The 16,288-nt window shown below is 37.1% G+C and overlaps 1 protein-coding gene across 3 annotated transcripts in view; it reads left to right on the top strand.

The window, feature by feature from the left end:
• The first annotated feature begins 2,293 nt into the window (after positions 1-2,293).
• The window catches only part of CUNH14orf39 (chromosome unknown C14orf39 homolog), a 54,911-nt gene continuing 40,916 nt past the window's right edge, over positions 2,294-16,288 (top strand). For 2 of the 3 annotated variants that reach the window (XM_028099129.1, XM_088025036.1), the window contains exons 1-4: positions 2,294-2,342; positions 2,435-2,491; positions 4,941-5,067; positions 6,781-6,870. In XM_028099129.1, the coding sequence (XP_027954930.1) occupies positions 2,294-2,342; positions 2,435-2,491; positions 4,941-5,067; positions 6,781-6,870 (323 nt within the window). Of the gene's footprint in view, positions 2,343-2,416; positions 2,492-4,940; positions 5,068-6,780; positions 6,871-16,288 lie in introns of all 3 variants that reach the window. The other variant, XM_088025037.1, reaches the window with a different exon arrangement.

Consider the following 16,288-nt stretch of genomic DNA (forward strand, 5'->3'; position numbering starts at 1 on the left):
GTACTTTCCCAGAAAATGATTTGTTAAGATAAATGTTTACCTGAGTCAACGGTCTATAATTTTTCTAATGGTGCTCTACATTTCATTGAGGGAATAGAGAGGGAAGAATAAAATTTGTTATTTAAAACCCTCCAGTAGATGGAACTTCATCTTTATTGCTTTCTAGAAGGGATTTTTTAGAATGGAATTGGTGGTAGTGGTTTTGGTAGAACACAGTCGTATTTTTGTGAGAATAATTAGGATATGCATAGATGTGAACTTAAATGCAAATAAATTGATTTTCAGGTTTCAGTAAGGTGCTGTTTCCATGTTTCCACAAATTTTTACAAGAAAAATCTGTTAAGTTGAACTGCATCAACACTTTTGACCTATCAAATTGTTTTGACAGTCATAGCAATGTAGTACCAGCACGACTAAATAACTTTAACCTTCGTATTTATGCCCTTATGCCTTCCTAAAAAGGGGGTAGTTAACAAATATATCATAAACAAGTATAAGAACAAAGCTGTTAAATCTCTTACATCATCAAACTTCATTAGTTTTGATGGCTTACTATCAATACTAACGAGCAACATTCCACCACATTATAATAAAATCAGTTATGCACATATAATCTGAAGTATTTAAGCAAGAAAAACCTCTGAAAATTTTTTTCATTTTAATAATCTGCGAATTTAGGTTGTGGTGACTTGAGGCAATTATTTAGATCATTTAATATTGAAAATCTTTACCAGAAATATATTAATAATTAAATCAATTTGAGAGCTGAATTGCTTAAATTATATTTTCTCTACTCTTTTTTTCACTTTGGATATGCTGACAAATTCTAAGAGCACAAATTATCTAAAGGCAGCATTTGGACAAAAAGTGTTAATGTACATTTTATTTGAAACTAAACAAATGAGTCACTCAGAATGTTTGTTGAATGAAAATATATTTGAATTTTTATGCTTGCTTTTAAAGAAGTTTTGAAAATGCTGAATGCAAAATTGAATTCTGATGATCGATTCGAGTTTTTTCCTCTCAATTTTACTGCTGTTCTCTGAAAATACTTTTTTAAAACTGCTATGTTACAAGAGGAATGAATCGTCTTAAAACATTTGTCTTCAAGGCAACAGGAAAATCCCTGACAGGTTCCCTGTTCCTCCTTTCAGGCAGGGCTTCCCTCTGACTCTCGCACCACTTCTGGGGTTTTGGGGCGCTTGGTTCACGCTTCGCCCAGGCGGGAAGAGGTGATTGCCGCCGCGCTGGTCTCGCGGGCAGTTCGATCTCGCTCTTCAGCGCGATCTGCAGCTCCCGCTGCCGGCTTCGCGGAGTCTCGCGGGGCTGGGTGGGGCCGAAGCGGACCCCCGCCCGCCTCTCAGTGTCGGGTTCTGCGTGGAGTACCCCGCCTTCGCGCCCCTGAGTCGAGTTGTGAGACCCAGAGAAGGGAGGGCGTGAAACGTTCGGGTCCCGGAGGGGCCGTTGAGGTGGGTGGGAAAGGGAGCTCTGTGTGGCAGTTACTCCCTGGGCGGGCGGCTCTGAGGGATCTAGGGGGCTGACGGGCCCTGTCCCCAGAGTTCGACCAGCGGTCGCGTCAGGGCTTGCCGGCGCGTGGCCTCCTCCTCCGCCCCAAGCAGTAGGCGCCGCCGCCTGCCTGGAGGGTTGGGGAGGGACCCGGGTGAGCCGAAGCGCGTTGGCTGTGAGGGTGTTGGTCCTGAGCGAACTTCGCGCTTCAGAACGGGCGGGAAGAGTGGCTCCTCGAATCTGCTCGTGACGAGTAATACGACCCCCGCCTCAGGCGTATTTTGTAATGCGACTTGGCAGTCCTGTGAAAACCTCCACTTTTTGGATTTTTGGTGGTAAATTACATTCTCGCTTGGTTTTACTTTGGTTTTGGTTAAGGACTTTCTTTAGGAATCTTGCTACGCGTAGGGGAGTACACGCGCAGAGAAAGGGCATATTCAGAGAGAGGATTTTAAAGGGCGTATCATTTTGAGGAGTCTTGGTGTCTGGGCACTCCAGAATATTCAATGACGTATTGCAATACCACGTATAAATGATTATGAAGGCTCCCCCCGCCCCCCAGATATTTCAGTCCTGCTGCGACATTCAGCAAGTATTTATTGGGGCCTTACTAGGGCTGTGCCCAGTACTGGGCTGAAAGGGTCCCTCTCCTCAGTTCTTGCTCCCCCCACATTTTGCTGTAATAATGCCTGGTTAAAAACGTTGTTACCAAACGAATATATGCTGTTTTGCATATGACTTCAGAAAATCCTTTCTTACAGTTTTTTTTTTTAATATAGTATCCAAGATGAATGACAGCCTATTTGTCAGTTTGGACAGACTTTTGCTAGAATTTGGTAGGTATAGAATGAAAATAAAGAAGTAGGTAACTATTTGTATTATCATTTAACATTTTAACAATGAAATGCAGTCACTGTTTTTTTTTTAGTTTTCCAGTATGAGCAAGATATAAGTACTAAAGAAGATATTCTTCAACGAATTAATAGTAAGTCGTTTTGTGTGATAAAATTATTCTAGCTTTTAAGTTTTTTATGGCATATAAGATAATAAGCAGTTGCCTTGTTTAGGGTAACTTATAGTTGAGATTATAACTTTTGTTCTGGTTCTATCTAGTGACTAATACTAAGCTGTTTGCCCTAACTATGGCTTTTCAGTAATACATTTCTGTATTCAGCATTCAGTTATTTTGTGTTGAAGAATTTTGCTTTAAGCAGATATAACACCTTAATTAAGCACAGTTGAAATGTTATTTTTTCAAATAACAGGTTGTTTCAAACATGAGTAAATTTTAAATTTATGCTTTTTTATAGTTTCAAATTTTTATTTAAATTCCAGTTATTCAACATGCAGTGTAATATTTGTTTCAGGTGTAGGATTTAGTGATTCATCACTTAACATACAACACCGGTGCTCATCACAAGCACCTTCCTTAATATCCATCACCCATTTAATCCATCCCCCCCCATACCTCGACCCCCCAGCAAGCCTCAGTTTGTTCTCTATCGTTGGGAGTCTCTTTTATGGTTTGCCTCTCTCTCTTTTTTCCCCTATGTTCATTAGTTTTGTTTCTTAAATTCCACATATAAGTGAAATCATATGATATTTGTCTTTCTCTGACTTACTTTACTTAGTGTGATATTCTCTAGCTCCATCCTTGTCGCTGCAAACGGCAAGATTTCATTCTTTTTTATGGCTGAGTAATATTCCATTGTAGATAGGCACCACACCCTTTAAAAAAAAAAGATTTATTTATTTATTTATTTGAGAGAGAATATGAGTGGGAGGGTCAGAGGGAGAGGGAGAGAAAATCTCAAATAGACTCCACGCTGAGCACCTAGAGGGATGAGGGGGCTCAGTCCCACGACAGGGAGATCAGGGCCCAAGCTGAAACCAAGAGTCAGATGCCCAACTGACTATACCATCTAGGTGCCCCTACACCACATCTTCTTTATCCATTCATCAGTGGATGGACATTTGGGCTCTTTCCATAATTTGGCTATTGTTGATAATGCTGCTATAAACATCAGGGTGCATGCCCCTTCTAATCAGTTTTTTTTTTTTTTAGAGAGAGTGCACTTGAGGGGTGGTGGGGAGAGGGGCAGAGGGAGAGAGAAAAGCCTAAGCAGCCTCCTCACTCAGCACAGAGCCTGACCCAGGGCTCCATCTCACTACTCTGAGATCAAATCAAGAGTTGGATGCTTAACTGAGCCACCCAGCCACTCTTCCAATCAGTATTTTTGTATCCTTTGGGTAATACCTAGTAGTGCAGTTGCTGGATCACAGAGTAGTTCTACTTTTAACTTTTTGACGAACCTCATACTGTTTTCCAGAGTGGCTGAACCAGTTTACATTCCCACCAATAGTGTAAGAATGTTCCCCCTTCTCCACATCCTCACCAACATCTGTTGTTAATTTTAGCCAGTCTGACAGGTGTGAGGTGATATCTCATCGTAGTTTTGATTTGTATTTCCCTGATGGTGTGTGAGGTAGAGCATCTTTTCATGTGTCTGTTAGTTATCTGTATGTCTTCTTTGGAAAAATGTCTGTTTGTGTCTTCTGCTCATTTTTTAACTGGATTATTTCGGTTTTGGGTGTTGAGTTTGATAAGTTCCTTATAGATTTTGGATCACATGAGTGAATTTTAAAAATCTTTTTAGACATCACCAAAAGTCAGGGGCCAGGATTGATGGATGTCCATTTTCAGGAATAATTCTGAAAAATGATATAAGAGGGAAATGGCAAAGCAAATTACATAAATATAGTATTTTTAAGATCCTACATAAAAACTATCATAAAATATAACCATTAATATCTTGATGGTTCTGAAAAGATAGAATTTGGTTACCTTTCTGCAACAAAAAAGAATGCAGATAAAATAAGAATTTATTTTAATATTTAAATTATATTTTTATCTTGTATTTATTCACTCATAACAAAGAAATAAGTGAGTCAAAGGTGTATTTAATAATTAATTGACATGGAATTGGTGAAGAGACATTTTACATTTGTCAAAACCAAAACAAGTTAGTATCATATATGACTAAATGTTTATATGAACTCATACTATCATAAGATGCCATTGATCCTAAATATCACTTAATCTAGCCCTCTTAACGTTAAAGATGAGGGACAGGGACATTTCTTTCTTTCTTTCTTTTTTTAAGTTTTTATTTAAATTCCAGTTAGTTAACACAGTATAATATTAGTTCCAGGTGTACTTCTCCCATCCCAAACACAAATCCTTTACTTCTGGGTCTAGGAGCAAGCCTGGTTCTGTGTTTTTTAGTATAGGGCCTTCCCATCTCAAGCCTCATTCCTTCTCAGTTCTCTCATTCTCCTCCTTTTAGCTAAATTACCATACCTCTTTATCCTCTGTATTTGTTAATTTTGAATTTATGATTTCTACCTTAAAAATAAACCTTTCTCCTTTCCAGAATGCTTTGAAGATATTAAAGAAAACAAGGCAACTATTTGTAAGATACATGAAACTATAAATACAATAGATGAGGAAATTGGTCATTACTGTAAACGTAGTAAGGAGATCAAAGACAACTGTAGTAAGTGAGTATTTGAAAGAAATGAACTTCCAGTAACTGTCACTAGATTTTTTTATTCAAGATTTCTGTTATTTATAATTTATAGTATTTATAATTGAAGACACTGTTGCTTTAAAGTAGTGTTTTGTATTAGCAGAAGAATGAGTCAGGTCTTGCTTTGCTACATGCTTTGGTAAAGAGGGATCTAGGAGGATCAAAAGAAAAATAGAAGTGCTGTAAAATCTCTCTTAATTCAGATCTGAATAGTCTACAGAATTTTGAATAATATAGGCTCAGTATATAAAATTCCTATTAGGTAAATACATTTGAAATAATTTCCATCTTTGAGTTTTTAAGGTCTTATTTTTTTTAGGGGAATCTAGCCTAAAATAAGTTGCTTTTCAAAGTAAAGGTATTCAATATGTTAAGAGTTCTTTCAACATGGCTTCAGGTTCTGGATCCTAGTGGTTAAATTTATTATAAGACATAAACATTTTGAAACAAAGGCTTACTAGTGGAACTTTATTGTACATTACAAAAATAAAATGTGTTAGTTTTCTGTACTTTATGTAGACCATTGTCTTTGTATTAACTATACTTTAGAATCCTATTTGTTTTAAAATATTTTTTATTCAGAACTTTAATTTTTTTTATTTTCCCCCTTTATAAAACTAATGCATACCTAGTATAAAAATTCAAAAATTATATAAATGCATAGTATAAAAAGTTATTCCCTGCCTGCAGTTTCTACCTCAACCCTATCCTCTTCCTTATAGGTAATTATTTTTAACAATTCTATCTTTTCAGACATTTTTCAATAAAAATTCAATGTCACTATTACATAAACTTACATGTACATCTGTCTATATATCTATTTTTTCTTTTTACAAAATGGGATCATACTATAAATAAACCTTTAAAAAAGATGTTTATATATATACTTATCATAAAATCTGGAAATAGTTTATTAAAACAATAGTAGTAGTTATTATTCAGTGTTGAGAATATGGATGATAGTCATTTCCTTACATATACATTTCTTTGCTTCTGAAGTGGGCATGTGAATTTTTGAATCTGAATATAATATTTAAAGATTCAAAAAAAGAGCTAGAGGAAATAGTTGAACAGCACTTAGAATGGAAGCTGACATGGTGGATGCAAATTTTAGATTTTTCACATTTGGTAACATTTTTCAAGTCTTGTAATAAAACAAAAAATATTATGACTATTCATTTTATTCTTACTATCTGATTTTATAACGCATTTTGGCCTAGTTTCCAGTTCAGGAGGGTATAGCGACCCAACTTTCTAAGTTTCAAAGGAGAAAAAGCTTCTTTTTAGCCTTTATTCTCGTTCTTTGAATCCTTACTCCAAAAGAATTTGTTAGCCAAGATCTTAGAAGTATGATGAGAAGGAAGCCGGATGTTGGAGTGTTGCACAGTATATTCTAGAAATGACATGGCAATACACAGTCCAGCCATATAACATTGGCTCTTTCCTTAGTCATGGTTCCACAATCGGTTTAATGTAAAAATTAATGGATATTGATATTTGAGTGTATGTATGATTGCCTGAATGGTGGTAGTGGTGGTGATGGGAGGTGGGAATATTTTCTTGATATAGGCTTGTTTTCTCCAGGAAGAGAAAGATTCATTTATCTTTAAATAGTTAAATTCATTTTTATTATCTCTTACAATTTATTATTCTGAGATTCTAATTACAATATTTTTTTCCATAGCTGGAAGCCAACATGTGATGTTTTTCATAAGCATGAAGACTATATGCAGGACCAATTTACTATTTACCAAGAAACTATTGAAAAAGACAAGTACAGTACACATTAATTTATCAGTTATATAATTTAGTATGCTTCGTAAAAATATTACTTGAAAAATGCAGAAACTTTGTACATTGGGAGATTTTTTGTTTTTGTTTTTTAAAGTAAATCCAGTGCTTTGGACTATTTGGGTGCCATTGGAGGCCTCCCTATTTGTTATAAAGCTCTACCACCCTGGATTATTTAGATATGTCCTTAGATAGAAACAATTTATCAGTAGGAATTAATAGCAGAGTGCTTCAATTAATGGTCTTTATAATTGAACTGTTATAGGTAAATATCTGGGGGAATAGTTAGCTATAGACTTAGCTTATGAAAAATTTGGAGTATTGACTTTTTGAAGGGGATTTTATATGGAACTTCTCATTTTCAGAGAGCTAATGTACTGGGTGTTATATTCTAATGGAGAAACCCATTGTATGGATTTATTTTATTATGTGTAAAATAACCTTGTTTGGAGGACTAAATGTAATTAGTGAATATAATGGAACAAGGTGAGAGACTTTGGTTTTTGGTTTTTGGTTTTTTTAAGATTTTATTTATTTACTTGCCAGAGAGAGAGAGAGAGAGAGCGCACGTGAGTGAGCACGAGCAGGGAGAGTGGCAGGCAGAGGGAGAAGCAAGCTCCCCACTGAGCAAGGGGCCTTGATGTGAGGCTCAAGTCCAGGACCCTGGGATCATGACCTGAGCGAAGGCAGATGTTTAACTGACTGAGCTACCCAGGCATACCAAGAGAGACTTTGAACACATTATGTAGCATTATAATTTCACTTAATTTAAAAAATTGAAATGTTTTCATTTTTAACATAATTGGACACGAGCATGATTTTTTATATTTTTATGTTATCTTTTTTATACTTTAGTTTTTTTTTACTACTTTTTGTCCCAGTTTTATTGAGATATAACTGACATATAACATTGTTTAAGTTTGAGGTGTACAAACATGATGGTCTGATACATGTATATAATTTAAAGTGTCTACCACAATAAGGTTAGGAAGGTAGCACATCTGTCACCTTGTATAAGTACTATATTTTTTTGTAGTAAGAACGTTTAAGATTTACTCTCTTAGCAACTTTTAAGTATGTAATACACTATTGTTATATTTACCATGCTGTGTATTAAATCCCCAGAACTTATTCACCTTATAACTGGAAATTTGTATCCTTTGGGCAACATCTCCCTATTTCTTCCACTCCTGGCCCCTGGCAACCACCATTCTATTCTCTGTTTCTATGATTTGGGTTTTTTTAGATTTTTACATATAAGTAAGATCATACTGTATTTGTTTTTCTCTTATTTACTCAGCATGATATTCTCATGGTCCATCCATGGTGTCATAAATGGCAGCAGTTCTTTTTTATGACTGAATAATATTCCATTATATATATATACATACACACACACACACACACACCACATTTTTTAAAATTATTTTTTAAAGGGTTGAAACTCAGTGCCCAATGTGGGGCTCAAACTTATGACCCTGAAATTGAATTACATGCTCTACTGACTGGCCCAGGCAGATGCCCCTATATATGCATTTTAAAAAATTATTACTGAAGAATAATTGATGTACAGTGTTATATTATTTTCTGATATGCAACATAATGATTTGACAATTTTTAAAAAAGATTTATTTATTTATTTTAGAGAGAGAGTGCACAAGCGAGCAGGGTGAGGGGCAGAGGGAGAGAGAGAGAGAATCTCAAGCAGATTTCCCACTAAGCGTGGAGGCTGATGTGGGGCTTGATTCTCCAACCAAGGAGATCACGACCTGAGCAGAAACCAAGAGTTGGATGCTGAACCCACTGAGCCACTCACGCGCCCCCTCATTTATTTTATAACTGGAAGTTTGAACCTCTTAATCTCTTTCATGTATTCCCCACCCCTCCAGCTGCCCCCACCCTGGCAACCACTAGTTTGTTCTCTGTATTTAAGAGTCTGGTGTGTGTGTGTGTGTGTGTGTGTGTGTGTTTGTTTTCAGATTCCACATGTAAGTGAAATCATATATTTGCCTTTCTCTCTCGGACTTATTTCACTCATATTAGTACCCTTTAGGTGTATCCATGTTGTCGCAAATGGCAAGATCTCATTCTTTTTTTTTATGGGTGAGTAATAGTCCATTGCATATATATCTATATCTATATATATCTATCTCACTTCTTTATCCATTCATCTGTTGGTGGACACTTGGGTTGCTTGTATATCTTGGCTATTGTAAATAATTCAGCTGTAAACATAGGGGTGCATATATATTTTTGAATTAGTATTTTTGTTTTCTTTGGATAAATACCCAGTAGTGGCATTACTGGATTTGGTATTTCTATTTTTAATTTTTTGAGGAACTTCCATACTGTTTTCCACAGTGGTTGTACCAATTTACATTCCCACCAGTAGTGCACAAGGGTTGCTTTTTCTCCACATCCTTACCAGTAATTGTTGTGTCTTGTCTTTTTGATACTAGCTATCCTGACAGGTGTAAGGTGATATCTCATTGTGGTTTTGATTTGTGTTTCCCTGATGGTTAGTGATGTTGAGCATCTTTTCATGAACTTTTTGGTCATTTGTATGTTTTTGGAAAAATGTTCAGCTCCTCTGCCCATTTTTAACATGAATTATTAGCCTTTTTGCTCTTCAGTTGTATGAGTCCCTTATATACTTTGAATATTAATCCCTTATTGGATATATGGTTTGCAGATATTTTCTTCCATTTTACAGATTGCCTCTTCATTTTGTTAATTTATTTTTCTGTGTAGAAGCTTTTTTAGTTCAGTGTGGTCTCATTTATTTTTGCTTTTGTTGCTTGTGATTTGGGTATTATATCCAAAAATCTGTTGCAAGGACCAATATCAAGGAGCTCTTCCCCTATGTTTTCTCCTAAGAGTTTTATGGTTTCAAGTGTTGCATTTAAGTCTTTAATCCATTTTGAGTTAATTTTTGTGAGTAGCATAAGGAAGGGGTACAATTTCATTCTTTCACATGTGGATATCCAGTTTTCCCAGCACCACTTATTGAAGAGACTATCCTTTCTGCATTGAGTATTCTTGGCTCCTTTTCCAACTATTTTTTTTAAAGATTTTATTTATTTGATATAGAGAGAATGGGGGGGGAGAGCACAGAGGGAGAGTGAGAGGGAGAAGCAGACTCCCCACTAAGCAGGGAGCCCAATACAGGGCTCGATCCCAGGATCCTAATATCATGACCTGAGCTGAAGGCAGAGGCTTAAACGACTGAGCTACCCAGGTGCCCCTCCTTTTCCAAATATTAATTGACTGTATATACATGGTTTATTTGTGAGCTCTTGATTCTGTTCCATTGGTCTGTGTGTTGTTTTTATGCCAGTATGATACTGTTTTGATTGCTATATCTTTGTAGCGTAGTTTGAAATCAGGGAGTGTGATGCTTCCAGTTTTGTTCTTTCTTGAGATTGCTTTGGCTATTTGGGGGTCTTTTGAAGTTCCATACAAATTTTAGAGTTGTTTTTTCTATTTCTGTGAAAAATGCTATTGGAATTTTGATAGGGATTGCATTGAATCCAAAGATGGCTTTGGGTAGTATGGACATTATAACAATTCTTCTGATCCATGAGTGCAGTGTATCTTTCCATTTATTTGTGTCTTTTTCAGTTTATTTGATCGATGTCTTATAGTTTTCAGTGGGCAGACCTTTCACCTCCTTGGTTTAATTTATTCCTAAGTATTTTATTGTTTTTGATGCTATTGTAAATGGGATTGTTTTATTTCTTTTTCAGATAGTTTATTGTTAGTATATAGAGATGTAACTGATTTTTGTACGTTGATTTTGTAGTGTGAAATTTCACTGAATTTGTTGATTAGTTCTAACAGTTTTTGGGTGGAGTCTTAGAGTTTTTTGTAGATAAGATCATGTCATTTTGCAAACAGAGACCATTTTACTTCTTTCCTATTTGGATGACTTCATTTCCTTTTCTTGCATACTTGCTCTAGCTAGATTTCTAGTACTACATTGATTAGGAGTGGTGAGAGTGGCATCCTTGTCTTATTGCTGATTTTGGAGGAAAAGCAGTTAGCTCTTCACCATTGACTGTGATGTTAGTTATGGACTTGTCATACATGGCCTTTATTATGTTGAGGTGTGTTCCTTTTATACCCAATTGTTGAGAGTTTTTATCATGAAAGGGTGTTGAGTTTTGCCAGATGCTTTTTCTGCATCTTTTGAGTGGATCATATGATTTTTATCCTTTGTTAATGTGGAATAACATGTTTATTGACTTGTGTATGTTGAGCCATTCTTGCAGCCCATGGATAAATCCTACTTGGTCATTGTGTATGATCATGTGCTGTTGAGTTTGGTTTGCTAATGTTTTGAGAATTTTTCCATCTGTATTCGTCGGGAATATTGGCCTGTAGTTTTCTTTTCTTGTAGTGTTCTCATCTGGCTTTGGTATTGGTGTAATGCTGGCTTCATAAAATGAGTTGGAGTGTGTTGCCTTCTCTTCAGCTTTTTGGAAGAGTTTGAGAAGTATTGGTATTAATTTTTTAAATGTTTGGTACAATTCATCAATGAGACCATCTTGTCCTGGGCTTTTCTTTGTTGGGAGGCTTTTGGTTGCTGCTACTTCAATCTCCTTGCTAATAATTGATCTGTTCAGTTTTTCTGTTTCTTCATGATTGAGTCTTGGCAGGTTGTATGTTTCTAGAAATTTATCCATTTCTTCTGGGTTATCTAATTGTCTTATAATTGTTCATGGTACCCTCTTATGATCTTTTTGTATTTCCATGGTATCAGTTGTATGGTTTGTATTTCTATGGTATAATATCTCCTCTTTCATTCATAATTTTGCCTGTTTGAGTTCCTCTCTCTTTTTTTCTTGGTTGGTCTAGCTGAGGGTTTGCAAAATATTTTAATCTTTTCAGAAAGCCAACTCTTTGTTTCACTGATTTTTTTCCATTGTCTTCCTCTTCTCTATTTTATTTATTTCTGCTCTAATCTTTCTTATTAGCTTGCTTCTGCCAACCTCAGGCTTAGATTGTTCTTCCTTTTCTAATTTCATGAGGTATAAAGTTAGTTTGCTTATTTGAGGTCTTTCTTTTTTCTTAATGTAGGCATTTGTTGCTATAAATTTCCCTTTTAAAACAACTTTTGCTGCATCCCCTAGGTTTTGGTATATTGTGTTTTCATTTTCTTTCTTTTTTTTTTTTAAGATTTTATTTATTTGACAGAGAGACACACAGCGAGAGAGGGAACACAAACAGGGGGAGTGAGAGAGGGAGAAGCAGGCTTCCCAGCGAGCAGAGAACCCAATGCAGGGCTCGATCCCAGGACCCTGGGATCATGACCTGAGCCAAAGGCAGATGCTTAACAACTAAGCCACCCAGGCGCCCCTCATTTTCATTTGTCTCAAGATACTTTTTTTTTTTTTAAGATTTTTTATTTATTTGACAGAAAGAGACACAGCGAGAGAGGGAACACAAGCAGGGGGAGTGAGAGAGGGAGAAGCAGGCTTCCCGTGGAGCAGGGAACCCTATGTGGGGCTTGATCCCAGGAGCCTGGGATCATGACCTGAGCTGAAGGCAGATGCTTAGTGACTGAGGCATTCAAGATACTTTTGATTTCTTCTTTGACCCAGTGTTGTTCAGGAGTGTGTTGATTAATTTCCACATATTTGTGAATTTTTTATTTTCTTCCTGCTGTTGATTTCTAGTTCTATATCATTGTAGCCAGAAAAAGACCCTTGATATAATTTCAGTCTTACTAAGTTTATCAAGGTGGCTTTGTGGCTCAAGATATGATCTCTACTGGAGAATGTTCCATGTGTACTTAAGAGGGATGTATGTTCTTGTGTTGTTAGGTAGAATCTTAGATTGAATGTTCTGTATAAGGCTGTTAGGTCAGTTTTGTCTACAGTGTTATTCAGGTATGCTGTTTCCTTATTAATTTCTGTCTGGATAATCTTTCCAGTGTTGAAAGTGAGGTATTCAAGTCCTCTACCAGTATTGCTCTTTCTCCCTTCGGTTATGTTAATATTTGCTTTAGGTGGCTTAGTGTTGTGTTGTGCATATATTTGCAATTATATCTTCTTGGTGAGTTGACCTTTTTATCATTGTATAGAGACTTTTCTTTGTCTTTTCTGACTGATTTTGACTGAATGTCTATTTTGTCTGGCATAAGTATAACCACTTTTCTCTCTTTTGGTTATCATTTGCATGAAATATCTTTTTCCATTTCTTCACTTTCAGCCTTTGTGTGTCCTTAAAACTAAAGTGAGTTTCTTGTAGGTGGCATATTGTTGGATCCTGTTTTTTAAATCCATTCATCTCTGTATCTTTTGAATTTAGTCTATTTATGTTTAAAGTAATTATTTTTTTTAGAAGATGTATTTATTTATTTTAGAGAAAGAGATAAGAGTGTGAGCATGAGGGTAGATAGGCAGAGGGAGAGGGAGAAAATCTTAGGCAGACTCCACGCCAAGCATGGAGCCCAACGTATGGCTTGATACCACAACCCCGAGATCATGACCTGAACTGAAATCAAGAGTTGGGCACTCAACCAGCTGAGCCACCTAGGTGCCCCTAAAGTAATTATTGATAAATAAGGACTTACTATTGCCATCTATTAAATGTTTTCTGAGTGTTTTAAAATTCATTTGTTCCTGTCTTCCTCTCTTATTGTTTTCCTTTGTGATTTGTTTTTCATAGTGGTATACTTTAATTCCTTCCTCTTTATCTTTTGTCTATCTGCTATAGGTTTTTTTCTCTGTGGTTACCAGGAGGTTAACATAAAACATTTACAAATATAACACTATTTTAAGCTGATACAACTTATCTTCAATTGCATATAAAAACTGTACACTTTTACATCTCCCTCCTCAGATTTTATGCTATTTATGTCATACTTTATATCTTTTTTTTTTAAGGGTGGGAGTTATATATGTGTTTGCTTTATTTATTTATTTTAAAGTTCCCTTTATTTATTTAATACATTTTTTTAAAGTAATCTCTACCCCCAACATGGGGCTCAAACTCATGATCCCAAGATCCCAAGATCAAGAATCAGACACTTCACTAACTGAGCCAGCCAGGTGCCCCACTTTACATCTTTTATACTGTGTATCCATTAACAAGTTAATGTAGCTGTATCTATTTTTTAATGTTACTTTTGTTTTTAAAGATTTTATTCATTAATTTGGCAGCGAGATAGCACAAGCAGGCAGAGCGGCAGGCAGAGGGAAAGGGAGAAGTAGGCTCTCCTCAGAGCAGGGAGCCTGATGTGGGGTTCGATCTGAGAACCCTGGGAGCATGACCTGAGCTGAAGGCAGATGCTTAATTGACTGAGCCACCCAGGTGCCCCTAGGATGTTTGTTTGGTTCTTTTTTATGGTTTTTATTTCTTTATTAAACTTCTCATTTTGTTTATGCATTGTTTTCTTGATTTCATTTAGTTGTCTGTGTTCTCTTGCAATTTATTGAGTTTCTTGAAAATGATTATTTCAGTTCTTTGGAAGGCAAATAGTAGATCTCTATTCCTTTGGGGTTAGTTACTAAAGTTTTATTACTTTCCTTTGCTGGTTTCATATTTGCCTGGTTCTTTGTGATCTGTGTAGCCTTGCATTAGTGTCTTTGCTCTTGAATGAACAGACATCTCTTTTAGTCTTTACAGATTGGTTTTGGCAGGTAAAGACCTTCTCCTGTTGGCTTCTTAGACTGATGGGATTACCTCTAGAATTGCAGTCATGCTGGGTTAGGGTTGGTTTTGAGGCTGTCACTTTGTCTACATTGGGATCTGTGGTTGGTGTGCTTGTTATGAGGGGCTCAGGCAGGTATGATCCTTCTGGTTCCTGGGTGCTTGAGAATGCTTCCTGTACTTCATTCAGTTAGATAACGCTGGGACAAAGGTCTGCTTCAGGTTCGTTCCACAGTTGGTCCTCAGTCAGCAGGCCTATTACCAAGTGTGTTGATGGGTGTGGCTCCCACTTAGGAACTTGGTAGAGCTCCTGCCTAGTCACAGGATGGATCTGTGGGTGGTCAGGACTGGCCCTAGACTGTGGCCAGGAGGGGCTGGAACTGAGCCTCTGAGATGTTTCAGGTTCCACAATCAGGTTCTACAATCTTGAGGTCTGTATTCCTGGCTCTGAAGGTACAGATAAGCATGTCTTCCACCAGTTCCCTGGGTGGGCTGGAGTATTCCCTGACTGTAGCTGGAGGGACTGGAGCCAAGTATAGGGCCCTTTTAGGATCTCTAGGGGTACATAAAGGAGTACCTATTTTTGGGTTCCAGGGCTGGCAGGTTTGCTGATGGCTTTTGGCTGTGAGAGACCTAGAACCATGTATATGGCTCTTTAGAATCTACTAGGGTGTGGATAGGAGTGTCTCCCACTGGGAACTCCCACTGAGGGCAGTACTGACAAACTATGGCTGTGAGGGGGTTGGAACCAAGGACAAGGCCCTTTCAGGATCTTCAGGGACACAGACAGGAGTATCTCCTGTTGGGTCCCTGTATGAGCAGGACTCTTTTGGTGACTGTGGCTGGGATGGGCTGGAGCCCAGTTAGAGGCCCTTTCAGAATCTGTAATCTGAATGAGTTTGGCAGTCTAACCTCCAGGGGCTCCTATACTGCAGACATAGGGACTGGAGCTGGTTCAGGGTCACTTCAGGGTCCATAGCTGGCCCAGGGTATGTGTATCTTTTATCGGACAAACAGGTGGGCATGACTCTTTCTGGGTCCTTTGGTGTATGGTGCTAGTGACAGACCCAAAGCCAAATGGGGTTGTAGCTGAGTTCTCAGGGGGTACTGAACTATTTACAGGTCTATAGCCAGGACCAGTTAGTGAGTTAGCCACCAGGATGTGAGCCTGCCTTCTCAAAATGACTCTCCTCAGTCTTGGACTACACCAGGATTTCACAGTTTTCTACCTGGATCCCAAAGCTCCCACAAATACACTTTTGTCCATGGATGGATGCTAAATTATTATTTTTGATGGGATGGTACACATGAGAGATATTTTATTCTGTCATCTTGCTGACATCATGCCAATTTTTATATTTTAATTAAAAACACACATACAAAATCTAGATTGCGATACCCTTTATATGTAAAGATGGGTCTTAAGAGGAGAAGGTAGGGACTAAAGTAATAGATTTGGACTTCACTGGCATTTGAAATCATGGAAATAGATAAGATTGCCCAGGGAAATATATAGAGCAAAAAGAAGAGAAAGCTAGAGTACACTGCCATCCAAGGAATCGGCAGAGGGTGGAATTGGTGAAAGAGACTGTTACTTTGTCATTTTTAGACCTTGCTTCAATCTAAAAAGGGTTTGAAATAATTTGTATAATACCATAGTGTTAAAAGAAAACTAAATATAAAAATCAAGGCTATAGGGATGTAAGGATAATGTAGGAAGATGAAGCCTTTGATTAGGATAGAAA

Source organism: Eumetopias jubatus, unplaced genomic scaffold (assembly GCF_037043125.1).
Source record: "Eumetopias jubatus isolate StellerSeaLion01/CBP00866 unplaced genomic scaffold, mEumJub1_p1.0 scaffold_7, whole genome shotgun sequence".
Taxonomy (NCBI): domain Eukaryota; kingdom Metazoa; phylum Chordata; class Mammalia; order Carnivora; family Otariidae; genus Eumetopias; species Eumetopias jubatus.